The sequence below is a fragment of the Engystomops pustulosus genome, chromosome 1, assembly GCF_040894005.1.
Source record: "Engystomops pustulosus chromosome 1, aEngPut4.maternal, whole genome shotgun sequence".
NCBI classification, from domain to species: domain Eukaryota; kingdom Metazoa; phylum Chordata; class Amphibia; order Anura; family Leptodactylidae; genus Engystomops; species Engystomops pustulosus.
Genome location: NC_092411.1, coordinates 3116794 through 3136337, shown reverse-complemented (window position 1 = coordinate 3136337; position 19544 = coordinate 3116794). Strand labels below are relative to the sequence as shown.

General features: G+C 48.2%; 1 protein-coding gene across 1 annotated transcript in view; it reads left to right on the top strand.

The window, feature by feature from the left end:
- The window catches only part of PHF24 (PHD finger protein 24), a 130338-nt gene that overhangs the window by 87259 nt on the left and 23535 nt on the right, over positions 1 to 19544 (top strand). The window contains exons 2-3 of the mRNA XM_072132742.1: positions 3602 to 4001; positions 8969 to 9154. Of these exons, the coding sequence (XP_071988843.1) occupies positions 3606 to 4001; positions 8969 to 9154 (582 nt within the window). The 5' untranslated portion in view covers positions 3602 to 3605. The remainder of the gene's footprint in view (positions 1 to 3601; positions 4002 to 8968; positions 9155 to 19544) is intronic.

The following is a 19544-nucleotide window of genomic DNA, read 5'->3' as shown; positions in this document are numbered from 1 at the left end:
TCCCTCATACACAGCAGCTGGGGGATGGTGCAGCAATTGATTATTCTGCCTTCAGGCACATCCAGGGATTACATCATCCTCTCCTGCAGAGAATAACTCACCTGCTAGGACAAGCGATGAACCAGCCATAGAAGGGGCAGAACTTCATTATCATAATGTTATGTCTGTTTTATCAGCAAAACCACTCAGCACAGGGATTAACCAAGATCTGTTTCTGCATCAGTGTAGCTGCAGCATTCTCAAGGTGTTTGCTTCATACTGCATCACATCACATGGTAGGTTTCCTTTAATATGACATTTCCCAGGACAAATAGTAGAGTAGAAGGAGACTGTCGGCCATTGTGACACTACTCTATCCATCCCAACATTGGTCGGATCCTTATGAGCCGTTCCTTGAAGGGCTCCAGACTCGTAGGGTCTCCTGATCTTTTCTATGGGGCTTCCAGCATAACATGAAGCAGGGCACAGGTTGAGTATCTGGACCTACACTCCATTTGTTGAGGGTCTTCTGTCCCCTGCTCCTACAGCTCCAGAAGTGGCTGGACCCGGTAATTGTGTTGACTTAAGTGGCGTAATCAGCTTATTGTTGGGGGTCCCGAGTGTCAGACCCACACTGATCTAAATAACTCACATATGGGCACTCAATATCCACAAGATGGGAAATCTTCTAAAAAACTTGAGGGTGTCAGCTTGGTATACACGCTGGGGTCTATATCTCCATTAAAGTCTGATACATAGCACTGCCCTTCCCTGTCCTGTACACAAGCTCGCGGGGGGCCATTGTGTAGTGGAAAGGGGGCACAATGACTTTCTGAACTCGGACATTAAACGGTTCCCCGTGGGGGTCTATCAGGTATATGGTTTTCAGGATGTTTTAACCCAAAGGCGTAATCTTTGTTACCCCCACTACGAAGGAGGAAGATGTGGGGCCTATTGGAGAGGAGGCGCGGGGGAGGCCTTTGCGTTCCACACTTTAATCACATTGAGAGATTTACAGAATTGTACATTTTTGGACCAGACATCCCGGTTTAGCAGATTTGGTCCTGGTTGCGGAGATGAATCTCCCAAATCCTGTAGAACCTCAGATACATGCGGTCACCAGTTCTGGCCGAGTCTCAGGGCGAGAGGGTTCTGTGATCAGATTGTTCCTGTTCCTCTCTGCCCCAAAAATATTTGTATTTGTCCCTGAACCAGATCATTTTTGAATCCTGGACTGTGTATTTCTGTAGCTTGGGGCCGTTATATTTTACAAAATGTAACTTTGGTGCTCCTGCTTAGGAATTGGGTCTGTAGATAAGCAAATCCCCGGCTAAGTTTGTGTGAGTTGGATCCATTCGCCTGCGACATTACTCACGCGTAAGATTTTGCATGACACCACATCCAGAAGAGTCCAGCAGAACGTTCTTCCCTTTGTCGCTACCTCTGTAGTCAGGGGCTTTGGCTGGGGGCCGACGTTGCTCTTCTTGGTTAGAAATTACGGAGACAATGTCATAGCCATCGGCGCAATAATCTCACCGGCCGACGACTGACTAAGCACCTGAATTATTACTCGGGTAGCAGAGTTTTCCTGTACCCAATGACGGAGAGATTTATTCAGACTACTTGCACTCTTGGCTATAACCAGCATGCATGTGTATGGTGAGATTGAGAGGACTAGCTGATGACTGACCAAGCATTTAAAGGGGTTTTCCATGCCCCATCCATTCTCAGTTATCGATATGTGATAACACGACTATGACCGATAACCTGCCCCTCGGTGCCGTAGTATAGTGGCAGTGATGGGGTACTGCAGCGCAGCTATGATGACAAAGCTTTATGTATCCAGGTCCGTCCTCGGTAAAGACCCCGGGGGCCTGGAGGCGGCCAGAACAACATAAAACATACTCACGACTATGTGTCCCGAGGACAGGTCATCACAACTGTACGAGGGGTCGGGGAAAGCCCTTCAACGTGTCCTGCAGCCTCGGAGCCATCAGCATCAGGAATGTGCAGCTCTGGAAGTGATTGGAGTAGACAGAATGCACATCAGGATACAATAGATGTCATTCTCCCAGAGCTAAACAGAGCGTCACAAATATCTGCCCTGGATTCCAGGTAAAAGCTTCTCTGTGCTGATACAAGTGGGTCAGCGCCAGCAGAACCGTGCGATTCTAGAACATTCCCCTTCCATCCCGCAGATGTGTGAGCACAGGCGCAGATTTATGCTTCGGATTAGAAATTTTTGCTAAATTTTATCTCCAGTGATAATCTGTCTGACACTCGTTGGTCCTGTGGTAAATCTCCTAATCTGGGCCATGTCCTCACCCTGCTGTGCTCTTAGACCTCCGCACTAGGCTGCTGCAAAAACCCCTTCCTCCTGCTCTGAGTCACTACTGTAGAATTCCATCCCTACAGCTACAGCTTTTACTCAGAGTAGGAGGGAGGGGCTGTGAAGAAGCCCAGGTCCCTAGGAGCACAGCAGTGTGAGGACATGAGCTTATTTCACTTAGAGAAGCTACAATCCTGGAATATAAATGCATTTTGCTGACTTGGTAAATATAACATTTTCCTAAAATTGTAAACTTTAAGGTAACCAGGAATAGTGGGAAGTATTTGGTGAGGTCCGAGGTACCGGGCCTCCATAATAGTACTTATAGGAATCTCCCATCACAATCCATCCTGATAACCCAGGGACATTACTCCTAGACCCAGGCACCGGGACTGTGGGATCTTCTTACATCTGTTATCCATGGCCTCCTTCCTTCTAACATCAACTATTGCTAACAGGGGCATTACCAGAGCTCCTCCGTGATACAGCTTACACTGTGTCTCCCTCTCCCCCCTCCCTCTGCCTGATGTATTCTCACACAGTGGGAGTGGCGACTCCTCCTGCACATTGTAACAGCCTGTGAATCTACAGCACGTGGAGGCTCTGGTATCACTCCCCAAAAACCATAATAACTCATTAGCATACTTTAAAAAGTTGATTTTATAAGGAAGGAGACCATGATTTACAAGAAGATACCACAGACCTGGTGCCTGGATCTATGAGTAGTGCCCCCGGTATATCAGGATGGAGTCTAGGGGTAGATTAGGTTGTAAAATTTAGAAGAAGTTTTTGATCCTTCAAAACTCCTGAATTGAATGAATCTCCTTCAAAAAGTTCATCCTTTCACATAATAAAGGCCATTGTTTCATGGTTGTGGTCAGGACGGGGTGAGGTTGGGGTAAGATTAGCTCATATTGTGGTAAGTTATTGTCACACGTATTCTGTAGGATCATAGGACTTACCATAGCGGCCACAAGATGGAGGTGTATTGAGCAATTATTCCTCCGACTGCCCCCCCCCCCAACCAAACAGACCAATCCTGAAGGTGGGAAAATCTTCTGCCCAAAGTCCTGGGGGCAGCTCATATCCCCTAAGAACCCAAGGATTGTCCACCATAAATCAAAGCTCTTGTCTTTCTCTTCCTTCGTGTCCCTCGTTGGTGGAGTTGGTGGAGATTCCTGGACCACGTGTGACGTAAATTCATCTCATTTTCCAAACCATAAATGACAGAACGTCAGTGGCTACATTGTATATCTCCAGGTGCCCTAAACCATTGTCTCTCTTTGTTTCCAGGAGGATGGGTGTTCTGATGTCCAAGAGGCAGACGGTGGAGCAGGTGCAGAAGGTCAGCATTGCCGTCTCTGCCTTCAAGGACGGGCTGAAGGACAAACCACTGAGTAAGAGGAAATCTGAAGGATGTATCAGGAAAGGCAGTAAAGCCGACGTCCTGGACCAAGTGCTGGAGGAAGACAAAGACGCGACTGAATCCAACCCAGGATCTCCATGTCAATCACAACCCCGGCAAGAAAACCCGACAAACCGGGCGGCGTGGGAGAGACTGAGAGACGGCAAAGGGGTCGAACCCGATGAGTTCAACAAAACCAAACGCTTTACCCCTCCAGCCTTTATCAGACCGACTCGCGCTCTGAATGATGACGACCCCCCGGAGATAAAGCGGGACCACAGAGAAGAGGTAAAGTTGTAGCAGAGGGTGTAAAATCGTGATGATGTCTCGTTACTTTTTGGGGTCACGGTTATGATCTGAAATCTATAATTATGAATTTACATGGAGATTATAGTTGGTATCGGCTAAGACCGGATTGGCCACATTTATCAGAACCAGTGCAATGTGTACTATGTGCAATGTGTACTATGTGCAATGTGGCGCAGGGGTGTCCCCCCCCCCCCCTCTGGGTTCGTGCAGGGCTGGAAGGGAAATGACGTGCGAAGGCGCACAGGGAGGACAGGCAGGAGACCACGAACAATTAGTCCAGGCCAGTACCATCTCCACGCTGGTAAGGAGGCGCAGGATACCTGACGAGGCGGCCGGAGGGTGGATGAAAGCTTGACTACTGCCCCCCCCCGACCCCGCCCTCATGACTGGTTACTTTCCATTGGACATTGATAAATACGTGTGCAGAAACTATAAAAAAGTGACAGGTTCCCTTGAAATGTTGTTAGTAATTAATATATCCAGCCCCCAGTAATGACTCCATATCCAGCCCCCAGTAATGACTCCATATCCAGCCCCCAGTAATGACTCCATATCCAGCCCCCAGTAATGACTCCATATCCAGCCCCCAGTAATGACTCCATATCCAGCCCCCAGTAATGACTCCATATCCAGCCCCCCAGTAATGACTCCATATCCAGCCCCCAGTAATGACTCCATATCCAGCCCCCAGTAATGACTCCATATCCAGCCCCCAGTAATGACTCCATATCCAGCCCCCCAGTAATGACTCCATATTCAGCCCCCAGTAATGACTCCATTTCCAGCCCCCAGTAATGACTCCATATCCCTCCCCCAGTAATGACTCCATATCCAGCCCCCAGTAATGACTCCATATCCAGCCCCCAGTAATGACTCCATATCCAGACCCCAGTAATGACTCCATATCCAGCCCCCAGTAATGACTCCATATCCCTCCCCCAGTAATGACTCCATAACCAGCCCCCAGTAATGACTCCATATCCAGCCCCCAGTAATGACTCCATATCCCTCCCCCAGTAATGACTCCATAACCAGCCCCCAGTAATGACTCCATATCCAGCCCCCAGTAATGACTCCATATCCAGCCCCCAGCAATGATTCCATATCCAGGCCCCAGTAATGACTCCATATCCGGCCCCCAGTAATGACTCCATATGCAGCCCCCTGTAATGACTCCATATCCAGGCCCCAGTAATGACTCCATATCCGGCCCCCAGTAATGACTCCATATCCAGCCCCCTGTAATGACTCCATTTCCAGCCCCCAGTAATGACTCCATATCCACCCCCCAGTAATGACACCATATCCAGCCCCCAGTAATGACTCCATATCCAGGCCCCAGTAATGACTCCATATCCAGCCCCCAGTAATGACTCCATATCCAGCCCCCAGTAATGACTCCATATCCAGCCCCCAGTAATGACTCCATATTCAGCCCCCAGTAATGAATCCATATCCAGCCCCCAGTAATGACTCCATATCCAGCCCCCAGTAATGACTCCATATCAAGCCCCCAGTATTGACTCCATATCCAGCCACCAGTAATGACTCCATATCCGGCCCCCAGTAATGACTCCATATCCAGCCCCCCAGTAATGACTCCATATCCAGCCCCCAGTAATGACTCCATATCCAGCCCCCAGTAATGACTCCATATCCAGCCCCCAGTAATGACTCCATATCCAGCCTCCAGTAATGACTCCATATCCAGCCTCCAGTAATGACTCCATATCCAGCCTCCAGTAATGAATCCATATCCAGCCCCCAGTAATGACTCCATATCCAGGCCCCAGTAATGACTCCATATCCGGCCCCCAGTAATGACTCCATATCCAGCCCCCTGTAATGACTCCATATCCAGCCCCCAGTAATGACTCCATATCCAGCCACCAGTAATGACTCCATATCCAGCCACCAGTAATGACTCCATATCCGGCCCCCAGTAATGACTCCATATCCAGCCCCCAGTAATGACTCCATATCCAGCCCCCTGTAATGACTCCATATCCAGCCCCCAGTAATGACTCCATATCCAGCCCCCAGTAATGACTCCATATCCAGGCCCCAGTAATGACTCCATATCCGGCCCCCAGTAATGACTCCATATCCACCCCCCAGTAATGACTCCATATCCACCCCCAGTAATGACTCCATATCCAGCCCCCAGTAATGACTCCATATCCAGCCCCAAGTAATGACTCCATATCCAGCCCCCAGTAATGACTCCATATTCAGCCCCCAGTAATGACTCCATATTCAGCCCCCAGTAATGACTCCATATCCACCCATCAGTAATGACTCCATATCCAGGCCCCAGTAATGACTCCATATCCGGCCCCCAGTTATGACTCCATATCCAGCCCCCAGTAATGACTCCATATCCAGCCCCCAGTAATGACTCCATATCCAGACCCCAGTAATGACTCCATATCCACCCCCCAGTAATGACTCCATATCCACCCCCCCCCCCCTGTAATGACTCCATATCCAGCCCCAAGTAATGTATCCATATCCAGCCCCCAGTAATGACTCCATATCCAGCCCCCAGTAATGACTCCATATCCAGCCCCCAGTAATGACTCCATATCCAGACCCCAGTAATGACTCCATATCCACCCCCCAGTAAAATAACAAAATAATAAAACTTTACATACCTTCTCCCGCTCCCCGGTGGGTGTCGCTCCCTCCTCCTCTTCTATCAGTCTGATGTCTGGCACAGGCATCGTAGCGTGTGATGTCACTGCGCTCCCTGCACCTCGGCCTATGGCAGAGCAGGGATCACATTTGCCCCTTGCTCTGCAGTGGGAACAAGTATTCGGGGGATCTGGGTCTGCCTCCGGCTACCGGCCAATTCTCTGAACCGGCTGCTATTTCAACAGCTGATTCAAAAGAGCCGTGGGACTCCCTAATAGCCCAACTATACTTCACCATTGGTTGGTGGCTGCCCCTTTAGGAGCAAAGTGGTGGGGGCCCTGGGGAGCGTGTGCCCCGGTAGCCCTCCCCATAAACCAACCCTGGATCTCCCTATATTAGCCATAACCGGTTCTTGCTGTTTTGGAGCCATCTCAGGTGCGTTGTCCATTACCATTCCTGGTCGTTGAGGTTAGCTACTGCCAAGTGAACGCTTTGCATGGTCCATGACATGGTACTTGGTGACCTTGACCGGACCTTTCAATGTAATGTACAAAAACATCAAAAACACAGCACAACATAAACTACTAATGCCCCACCATCTACCCACAGATTCATACATTTACACTGGGTCACCGACACAACAAGCACAATGTATACCCAGGGTGGCACTCCATGTGGTGGCTACTATGGTACCCGTACTGCTTTACCCAGAATGAGCTGGAGAAAACACTGCGTAATACAAGTGCGCCCCGGAGGTCTCGGATCATTGCGCAGGAGCTTGTTTTATTCCCTTTCATGTTCGGCACTTGAGAGGTTCTTGAAATGCATCTCGCCCTGGAAAGTAATTCAGTTTTTATAATTCTTGGTTTGGGTGATAACTTAGAGCCAAGAAATCAGTAGAAGAACACCGCAGCACGCCGTCTCTCCAAATACATTATCCATGGGCCAGCACTTAGCTGCCGGAGACTGACCGGATCAATACCAGAACAATTTGTATCAGTATTTCAAAAGCTCAATACTTCAACTCAACTCTACAGAACTGGCAGCAAGAGAAGGTTGACTTTATTTATGTAGAAGACCTTTAACCCCTGCACCAAAGGTCCTATCGGAGTAAAGGGTTGTAAGTGGGGGAGAAGAACCCAGAGCAAAAAACAAAGTGGGACCCACAATGTCACCACTGCCAGGAGATAAAGATGATATTAGCGGGTATGAAGGGAAAAATTATTGGGAAAGGAATGTTCTTCAGATGGCGTCCGACACTCGGCTTTCTGTGCCACCCCCCAAGCCATCCTAAAGCAATCATGTGCCTAGACATGGATGATGATGGGACGGGGAGATACGCAGCCATGTGCTGAGCAGTCCCTCCTACTACTCGGAGGTTTGGTAGAGGCAACAGAAGCAGAACTGGGCTCTCTGAAGGCAAGTGAGAGGTTTCTTTAGGTTTCTGAACAACCCGTTCAGCATTCGGAGGCCAGTAATTCTGCATAACAAGACGTTAGATACTGGGGCACATTTACTAAGGGTCCAGACTTTTTGCCGTTTTGCACTGAATTGCCCGGGGTTTTTGGCGCACACGATCGGATTGTGCGCATCGCTGCCAGCTTGCATGCAACACAAATCGGGGGGGGCGTGGACGTCTGACAACCCGACTGATTCGAAATTGTGTCGCAAGATCAGCAGTCACATGCACCGGGAAGAAGAAGGTGAACTCCGGCGGACCTGAGCGGGGAAGTGACACATGCAGGATATCGGCCACACGAGCAATGGGAATCACGGCAGACCCGAATCCTTGTTGATCAACGGACAGCGGGGATAGCGACGGGACGGGTAAGTAAATGTGCCCCACTGAGTCCAGTGAGAGATATTCCTTAACTGGATTTTCTGTGAGAGATTAAATTAAACAGAGACTGTTCTAAGGGATTACTAGTTCCTATTCCGCCTCCCACAGTTCCAGCACCTCAGCTCTGGTCCCGTCTACCAGTCTCTGTTTCCATAGATGACTTTGGTGCCAGTCTCTGACATTTGGTAGTTCTTGATGTCACTGAGGTCACTGACAGGGGTCCTGCGGCTAAGGCTAAGAAAAGTTGAGTGATTCTTCTATCGTAGAAAACAGTTAAAATGTTTCTGTTTGTCTAACATGTCCGACCATTGGTCCCTTCTTATAGAGAAGTATGAAGGTGAGAAGCGGTGGAGCCGTTGTCTGTAGGATTGGGCTATCATGATCGGGCCTTCCACCATTCATACCATGTCCACCGATCACTGTATGGATCCATATTTTTGAATCCGTGTTATCTTGTCCTTCCTCATTGTAGATCACCAACGATGAGATGTGTGAGATCTGCGAGGTCTGGACAGCCGAGAGCCTCTACCCGTGCCGGATCTGCTCTCGTGTTTTCCATGATGGCTGCCTGCACCGTATGGGATACCTGCGAAATGACAACGCCCAGGAGGTGACGGAGACGGCTCACACAGAGACCGGCTGGAGCTGTTACTATTGTGTAAGTCAATCTCCATTATATAGTGAAATTCTAGTCCAGAATGGACATGATCCTCACATATTACTGTGTGGGTCAGAGCTTTATTCACAATTCCTGCTGGTCATAGGACTCCACCAAAGGTACCCAAAAAGATTGAGCAGACCTGTCCAAATTTGGGTTCGGTTGAGCTCATCCAAATCCAAACTTTGGTCTGGGTTCGGGTCTGGGTGTCGAACCCAAACACTCACCCCCACAGACAACACCTGCAATCGGTGCTGGCACGTGCATGCCGCCATGTTCCTGAGCATGCCGCCAATGGGGAGGGACAATCCTAACGTAAGTGTCTTTGTTGGCAGCATTTAACACCACACATCTGTGCCAACACTGATCTCGGGTGTTACTGGCCGAACACTGAACCCAAACTTCTGGCTGTACCCACTATGCTCGGTATGGACATGAACATTGGAGCTCAGGTCTGCCCCTTGATCCCCACCATATACCTGGAACGGGTCCACTACTGCCCAAAGCTTTGCTCAGCTGACATCGCCCCTGCCCCACACCTGTGCACAACAATAGGACCCATTACTCGCCTTTGTACCCTGACGAATAGTTGGCCATACCTAATGAAACACCTGTGCATAATAGTAGGACTTGTATCCATTCACATATTCTCTAAGGACACTGAACCAGCAGGGATCGCTGGGAGATGTGAGAACAGAGTTATGGACAGAGCAGCTTTTACATTATATCAACTGTAAAATGTTCTGTAAAGTCAAAACTGATCCCATTATTGTGATGGATTTCGGGTGTTTTTCAGTCCAAATAATCACAGGGAAAAAAATGACATAAAGTGTAATACATAAAAGAATCAAAAATTCCCATCACAAATGAAAGAGGATAAACTACAAAGCCGCCCATTGATCACCTACATGCGATGCCGGGATCCAGATCTCTCCTTTCAAGTCTTATAATAAGACGCCGCATGTTCTCTGCCTATTTTTATATTCACCCAAAGTATCTGACAAGATACGAGAGAACAGAGCGAGAGCGAGAGTCATGTGGGAACGGTCCCGGGGAAGAGCCGCTCATCTGTGCCAACGGAGGGTAATGTCTGCAGGTCACCGAGTGCAGGAGCCGAGAGCTCAGCGAAAACATTCATTACAGCTTCCCAGCTGGAGGCGGATGTGTGACCCTGGTGACACCGGCGACTGTCACATTATAATACATGAAATAAGATGGGGAGGAATAAGAAGGGAGACATCCAGGAGGTGTCAGGTGGTGGAGCAGGACAGAGCCCACCCAGTGCACCCCAGCCACTAGTGCCACCACACAGATTCCCTCACATTCATGGGGGACTATCCTTTATGTAAATTAGGCTGATGATGCCCCAAAGGTGATTTTGTGATTTCACAGCAGTAGGAGGAAAAGTGGCAGCCTAAGCAAGAGAAGTCACTAAAAATGGATGCACCAAAATCCTGCGCATGCGCAGTATTGAGCCGGATACACATGCACAGAATTTGAATTCAGTGGGGCAAATTTACATACCTGGCCTTGTCGCGATCCCCGTTTCGGACGGTCCGACGAAAATGAAGTCTGGCGCGATTCACGAAGATAATGCACCCGATTTCCTGCATCCGTCGCTGCCGCGCCGTGGTCCGCCGGATTTCACCTTCTTCTTCCCGGTGCTTGTAAGTGCGTATCTTGCGACACAATTCAAAATATTAAATCCCGTGCGTAGTCCGAATCCATCGGGTTGTGCGACGGCCCGCCCCCTGATTAGTGTCGCGTGCAAGCCGGCTCCGATGTGCCACAATCCCCTGTGAAATGCGGCACAAAACGGAAATCGTTGGGAAACCCGGCGAAAATGCGCTCCACAAGCCCTTAGTAAATGAGACCCAATCAGTTTTGGTCTGGCCCCCCCTTCCCTCTCTCAAATCCTAAATCAGTGATATTGATGCAAGGGGTGTCGGGGATGACAGGGGAGAAGCAGGATTGTGAGAATGGATTTTGGACCTGGGACTGCGTCTTCTCCAGGTGCACTGCTGGGGGCATGTCCTCACACTGCTGTGCTCTCAGCTCAGTGCGTTGCATGCGTTAGATGTGTAGAAACCTATAATGTGTCTGTTGAGATGACGGCTGCCAATCCAAGGCGCCGGTGCAGTGTATATAGGGAAGAGAAGGCGTAATGTAGGCGATTAGGAGATCTGCCGCTGTCATCCCAGGATCCCCCCCTCCCCTTCTTATTCTCTTATTCTGCATTTTACATTGATTGCACTTTACAAAAAAGAACTAACAGCAAATTATTCTAAAGTAGATGATAAAGTAAAGTAGTGATGATGATGATGATGATGATGATGATCCTTAATATTGCAAAACATTCCCAATGTTGTTCTCCGAGCTCTCCGGAGCTGTAACAATCACATAATAAGAACAAATCACGAGAAATGAGCCCGTCCGAGACACCTCGACCGCTCACACAGGACGGAGAGTGGGGACCAATCTGCTGGTAGCCGGTGGATTCTGTGTAGAGTCGGAGAAGGAGCAGAGAGCGTGTCTGAGGGTCGTGGATGGAGGGTAATGGATGAGAATGTGCCAGAAGGGGGCAGTGTTTTCATGGCACCATCTGGAAGGGTTCACCCTGTAGACTTGATGGTTCCTGGCCGATCTCATGCCGTAGCCGGGCGGCTCATCTGTGTCCGTGTGGAAGGTGATGATCCGTGATGCTCCTTCTCCAGCGGCCACCTGACACCCGCCATGTACCAGGGTAGTCGTGGGCAGCCGGAGGAAATTGTTTTATCAGTAAACTCGTCTTTTTCGGTTGGTTGATAATAACTTCATCAGAGCCGAGGCTCCAGAACCGCCAGGATGCAGATGGTCCATCTTGTGTCCATTCTTCCTCTTCTACTGTATGTGCCCCACATTCATCTAAGAAAAGCTTCTGGGGGGGACGTTGTAGATCTTGATGAAGATGCCAAATAACTGAAATGCGCCATCCGTAAAATACATTTAGCTTTGATCGTTTGTTACGGATGCTGAACAGTGTTTTGGTTTTCCCTAATTTGGATATTGGATTTTGGAGACCCTTAAGGGAACCAGTCACCATGAAAATGTAATGTAAGCAGCAGGCAGCATGTTATACAGCAGGAGCAGCGGAGCAGAGTGCACATAGGAGGAGATTTATCAGTGCTTTTACGCCATAGCGGAGTATGTTAAATTGCCTCATAGTGTCCTATCTGCAGCCAGCATGTTATAGAGCAGGAGGAGCTGAGTAGATTGTACATAGTGTCCTATCTGCAGGCAGCATGTTATAGAGCAGGAGGAGCTGAGCAGATTGTACATAGTGTCCTATCTGCAGGCAGCATGTTATAGAGCAGGAGGAGCAGAGCAGATTGTACATAGTGTCCTATCTGCAGGCAGCATGTTATAGAGCAGGAGGAGCTGAGCAGATTGTTCATAGTGTCCTATCTGCAGGCAGCATGTTATAGAGCAGGAGGAGCTGAGCAGATTGTACATAGTGTCCTATCTGCAGGAAGCATGTTATAGAGCAGGAGGAGCAGAGCAGATTGTACATAGTGTCCTATCTGCAGGCAGCATGTTATAGAGCAGGAGGAGCTGAGCAGATTGTTCATAGTGTCCTATCTGCAGGCAGCATGTTATAGAGCAGGAGGAGCAGAGCAGATTGTACATAGTGTCCTATCTGCAGGCAGCATGTTATAGAGCAGGAGGAGCTGAGCAGATAGTACATAGTGTCCTATCTGCAGGCAGCATGTTATAGAGCAGGAGGAGCTGAGCAGATTGTACATAGTGTCCTATCTGCAGGCAGCATGTTATAGAGCAGGAAGAGCTGAGCAGATAGTACATAGTGTCCTATCTGCAGGCAGCATGTTATAGAGCAGGAGGAGCTGAGCAGATTGTACATAGTGTCCTATCTGCAGGCAGCATGTTATAGAGCAGGAGGAGCTGAGCAGATTGTACATAGTGTCCTATCTGCAGGCAGCATGTTATAGAGCAGGAGGAGCTGAGCAGATTGTACATAGTGTCCTATCTGCAGGCAGCATGTTATAGAGCAGGAGGAGCTGAGCAGATTGTACATAGTGTCCTATCTGCAGGCAGCATGTTATAGAGGAGCTGAGCAGAATGTACATAGTGTCCTATCTGCAGGCACCATGTTATAGAGCAGGAGGAGCTGAGCAGATAGTACATAGTGTCCTATCTGCAGGCAGCATGTTATAGAGGAGCTGAGCAGATTGTACATAGTGTCCTATCTGCAGGCAGCATGTTATAGAGGAGCTGAGCAGATTGTACATAGTGTCCTATCTGCAGGCAGCATGTTATAGAGGAGCTGTGCAGATTGTACATAGTGTCCTATCTGCAGGCAGCATGTTATAGAGGAGCTGTACAGATTGTACATAGTGTCCTATCTGCAGGCAGCATGTTATAGAGGAGCTGTGCAGATTGTACATAGTGTCCTATCTGCAGGCAGCATGTTATAGAGGAGCTGTGCAGATTGTACATAGTGTCCTATCTGCAGGCAGCATGTTATAGAGGAGCTGTGCAGATTGTACATAGTGTCCTATCTGCAGGCAGCATGTTATAGAGGAGCTGTGCAGATTGTACATAGTGTCCTATCTGCAGGCAGCATGTTATAGAGGAGCTGTGCAGATTGTACATAGTGTCCTATCTGCAGGCAGCATGTTATAGAGGAGCTGTGCAGATTGTACAGTGTTGTTACACTGCCTCCGATTTCCATCGTGTGCATGCCAGCGCCGATGCGCCAAAATCTGATCGCGTGCGCCAAAATCCCGGGGCAATTCAGGGAAAATCGGCGCAAATCGGAAATATTCGGGTAACACGTCGTGAAAACGCAAATCGGGCCCTTAGTAAATGACCCCCACTGTCTCCGAGAGCGCTGCAGGTAGGTGCTCACAACCTCTGACACTCTCGTTGTAAATCCAGGATACAGGGGACGCGCGTTTATGTGATGGGTCGGAGCCTCAGCAGTCGGGTCACTGTTGTTATACTCTTTGCTTTTGTTTGGAGAGAATCAAACCTGGTTGATTTAACCCTAAAAATCCCATTGTGCCGAGCCGTCACTTTGAGCTTTCGGTTGGGGTCTCATGTCCCGTGGAAAGTCCTGTACGTTGTATGAATCTTCTATTTGACAATCCACAGACTGTAATGGCCTTGCAGCCCCCCCCCCTCCCCCCCCGCAGACTCCAATGTAAGTAATGGGAAATGTTAATAGCCCTGGATGCTCTCCAGAACAATGGACCCGATTCATTATTAATGGGCCATTATTGTGTCTGGATTGTAGATCTCTGTAGTTGACAAGCGATGGAATAATCAATGCTGTAAGTTGGCGGATAGTCGCGCTGCCAGGCACCGGTCCAAAGTTAATCTGTGCGTCCTACGCTCAATCAGACTCTCCGTAGGATCCGGAGGCGGGTGGTTCTGTCATAGACGGAGGGGAGATGCGCACCCCCTCCCCCCACCCGGATCCTTCCATTGGCTTACCAGGGATTTGCAGCATAAGTAAGTTACATGTGTTTGGGGTTTGTTGCTTTAGCAGCTGCAGTGGTGATGGCTCGGGGGCTTAGGACATCGAAACGCGGCGGGACGTCCCTAATCTCACTGCGCTCTATATCCCTCACATCAGCCGGAGCCAAATCCTGCCCAGAAGTATCACTGCCGCATCAGATACATTGTATCAACTTCTATCATGTGTCCGAATCGTATCCAATTTAACATAATACCCGGAGGAGCCCCGGGGCAACCAGAAGGGCAAATGACGTGTCTGATGCCCCAGCAAGTAATGGGTGAGGGGTCTATCTATAAGGATGCCTGGAACATGGCCGCCATCTCCAAAACCGTCATATCGGATCAAGATTTCCCAAAGGGAAGGAGATTGTGTAGCACCAAACCAAAATTGGCAAAATGCTGTACCTAGATTTCCAATCTCTCATCAGCTCAGAGATTCTCATGTGGGGTCATAGAAAGGATCGGTCGGGGTCAGGCGTGACCTGGACACGTTGCGGGAATGGGGAACGCACAGCCAATCCGGCAAATTGATGCAACTAATAAGTAGCCAAAAACAAGCAGCTGTGATTGGCCAGGAGTGTCCCGAACCCCAACCGGGAACATGGGGTCTGCTTATCTCTATTCATAACGATTGGGTCCCTTGTCTGTGGTGTTTACAGGGTTAACCCCCTATTCCGGACGGGGTTTGGAGGGGGTTTTGGATTCAGTGATGACACCAGAATGTGGGATAGAAAGCGGCAAGTCACGGGCTTTATTTACTGTAAATTTCATTCCTGTTGGGATGGGATTTCGCCGTCTTTCTCCGTCACGGTCATCGTTTGGCGCAGTCTCGGGAAGCGGATGATTTCGCCCTTTGCTTTCCTTGCAGTTTTCGGCTGCTGCTCCTTGTGTATAATTATTCCTCTCCTGCGGCGCGATCCTGCGTCTGCTCTAATCTCCTATGACGCCCGTGGAGATGTGTCAGACACCGTGTGCAGCGATCAGCGACATACTGGACGGACACAGCGGCCGGGGCTATGGATAATTAACACTGTGTGGTCAATAAGACATAAGGAGCCGGCTACTCTGAGCTCTCCCCGGCGTACAGCAGGCTTATAGTATCCTGACATGTACAGTATAACAGCTGGTATATAGTATCCTGACATGTACAGTATAACAGCTGGTATATAGTATCCTGACATGTACAGTATAACAGCAGGCGTATAGTATCCTGACATGTACAGTATAACAGCAGGCGTGTAGTATCCTGACATGTACAGTATAACAGCTGGTATATAGTATCCTGACAAGTACAGTGAAACAGCTGGTATATAGTATCCTGACATGTACAGTATAACAGCTGGTATATAGTATCCTGACATGTACAGTATAACAGCTGGTATATAGTATCCTGACATGTGCAGTGTAACAGCAGGCGTATAGTATCCTGACATGTACAGTATAACAGCTGGTATATAGTATCCTGACATGTACAGTATAACAGCTGGTATATAGTATCCTGACATGTACAGTATAACAGCAGGCGTATAGTATTCTGACATGTACAGTATAACAGCTGGTATATAGTATCCTGACATGTACAGTATAACAGCTGGTATATAGTATCCTGACAAGTACAGTGAAACAGCTGGTATATAGTATCCTGACATGTGCAGTGTAACAGCAGGCGTATAGTATCCTGACATGTGCAGTATAACAGCTGGTATATAGTATCCTGACATGTACAGTATAACAGCAGGCATGTAGTATGCTGATATGTACAGTATAACAGCTGGTATATAGTATCCTGACATGTACAGTATAACAGCAGGCGTGTAGTATCCTGACATGTACAGTATAACAGCTGGTATATAGTATCCTGACATGTACAGTATAACAGCAGGCGTATAGTATCCTGACATGTACAGTATAACAGCAGGCGTGTAGTATCCTGACATGTACAGTATAACAGCTGGTATATAGTATCCTGACATGTACAGTATAACAGCAGGCGTATAGTATCCTGACATGTACAGTATAACAGCAGGCGTGTAGTATCCTGACATGTACAGTATAACAGCTGGTATATAGTATCCTGACAAGTACAGTGAAACAGCTGGTATATAGTATCCTGACATGTACAGTATAACAGCAGGCATGTAGTATGCTGATATGTACAGTATAACAGCTGGTATATAGTATCCTGACATGTACAGTATAACAGCAGGCGTGTAGTATCCTGACATGTACAGTATAACAGCTGGTATATAGTATCCTGACATGTACAGTATAACAGCAGGCGTATAGTATCCTGACATGTACAGTATAACAGCAGGCGTGTAGTATCCTGACATGTACAGTATAACAGCTGGTATATAGTATCCTGACAAGTACAGTGAAACAGCTGGTACATAGTATCCTGACATGTACAGTATAACAGCTGGTATATAGTATCCTGACATGTACAGTATAACAGCTGGTATATAGTATCCTGACATGTACAGTATAACAGCAGGCGTATAGTATCCTGACATGTACAGTATAACAGCTGGTATATAGTATCCTGACATGTACAGTATAACAGCAGGCGTATAATAGTATCCTGACATGTACAGTATAACAGCTGGTATTTAGTATCCTGACATGTACAGTATATTAAATGTACATTATATGTATATTGCAGGCGTATAGAAACACGCTGCTGGTATCATATTAAAGATAAGAATCTCTTAAAAATCTTACTGTTCTGTGAGCTACAGAACTGGACATGGAGGCAGTTAAAAATAAGCAAGAACTTTATATTCATTTCCAACTTTGTAGCTGCCTGTATCTCTAGATGAGATTCTTATCTTTAATATGACACCAGCAGCATGTTTCTAGGTGCTACAGAACAGAAGATAGAGACTTCTGAAGTGGCACTTCCTCTCCAACCACTAAACTTGACTCATCTCCTGTAAAAATGAGGTGAGAAGAGTCGTATTTGTCTGACTTTGGAAGAGATTTTTATTGGGTTAACGGATGAGATTTCACATAAAAGAGGGAATTCTAGAAAGGACATTTCATACCGGACCGGAGGCGGCTGGTGGTTAAGTAACACTCATGATTAGTACCAGCCAGGAGATGAGCCCACACACTAAACTCCTGCTGGTTTGGGTCTGCTCATCACTAGGAGCAGCTCATTCCAGGGAGCACAGAGCACAGCAGTGTGAGTACGTGCCTGCAGTGTTCTAAGAGGAGCTACAATCCTGGAATATCAATGTAATCAATGTATTTTATATCTTTTTTACCCTTAGTTGATGTGAGAACCTCTGTAGGATCTCAGCTCAGAGGTCATGAGACTCGGCTACTTTACCAGGACGGGGGAATAAGGGGGAAGGGTGTGAGGGGGCAGAGGGTAGGGCCGGAGGGTCAAAGGGGCATTCCTCTAATCTGGGGTAAATCTACACAGCCTTATCTTTATAGGGGCTCTTTAAAGGGGCATCTGGACTAAGACTCTCACGAGATGTTCTCTAGGGCCGGTATCTATCAGGAGGACCATGACACACATAGGATAGGGTATGGTGATCCATAGTGTGAACACTACTCTGGGACCAGACTCCTTCCATTGTGATGCTGGGAGTCCCCATCCACACCAGACTACAGTGCCTGACCAAAAACATGTTATGTATAATACTAGTAGTCCCTGATTCCCAGTGCAGAACCAAAAACATCATTACAGTACGGTACAGTTCTCCATCAGGGGAGCAGGGCCCCCTGGGTGTGCAGTTATGTATGATAAAAGGAGTCCCTGCATACCCACAGGACTACAGTATCATCATTACAGTGCGGGGCTTTTCTTCCTCAAAGGACCGGGGACCCTTAGCAGCGCAGTTATGTATGATACAAGGAGTCCCTCATCCCTATAGCACTACAGGTCATCATTACAGTGCGGTGCAGGGGCTCCTAGCAGCGCAGTGATGTATGATACAAGGAGTCCCTCATCCCTATAGCACTACAGGTCATCATTACAGTGCGGTGCAGGGGCTCCTAGCAGCGCAGTGATGTATGATACAAGGAGTCCCTCATCCCTATAGCACTACAGGTCATCATTACAGTGCAGTGCAGGGGCTCCTAGCAGCGCAGTTATGTATGATACAAGGAGTCCCTCATCCCTATAGCACTACAGGTCATCATTACAGTGCGGTGCAGGGGCTCCTAGCAGCGCAGTGATGTATGATACAAGGAGTCCCTCATCCCTATAGCACTGCAGGTCATCATTACAGTGCGGTGCGGGGGCTCCTAGCAGCGCAGTTATGTATGATACAAGGAGTCCCTCATCCCTATAGCACTACAGGTCATCATTACAGTGCGGTGCAGGGGCTCCTAGCAGCGCAGTGATGTATGATACAAGGAGTCCCTGCATCCCTATAGGAGTACAGGATCATCATTACAGTGCGGTGCAGGGGCTCCTAGCATCACCAGAGTATTTGGTCTGTAAATGTGTTGGCTCTCATGTACAGAATTTGTAATCTACCTCTTGGAGACTGCAGTATTTGTGCTTCTGGATAATCTAACCCTCTATATTTCTTAAATAACTCCATAAATGTCACAAATAATCTGCGCGTCTCTCTGCCGAATAGAACAATTTCCCCTGTAACTGCACCCGATACATTCAGCTCTGATGCGGCCCTGGACAACATACTCCGCTCCGCTACATGTGAGAGATTAATGATGTAATCAAATCTCACGGCTTCGGCTCTGCTACATCTGACCCGTATGACGTCTGTGTGTAAGTAATGTCCAGGCTCGGCTGAGTGTGACCCGGCCGCCCGTGGCTCCGGTAATGAAATACTGTAAGTACATTGGGTGTGCGCTATCCCATCATGTGTAATATAGAGGTAACACAGGACGAGCG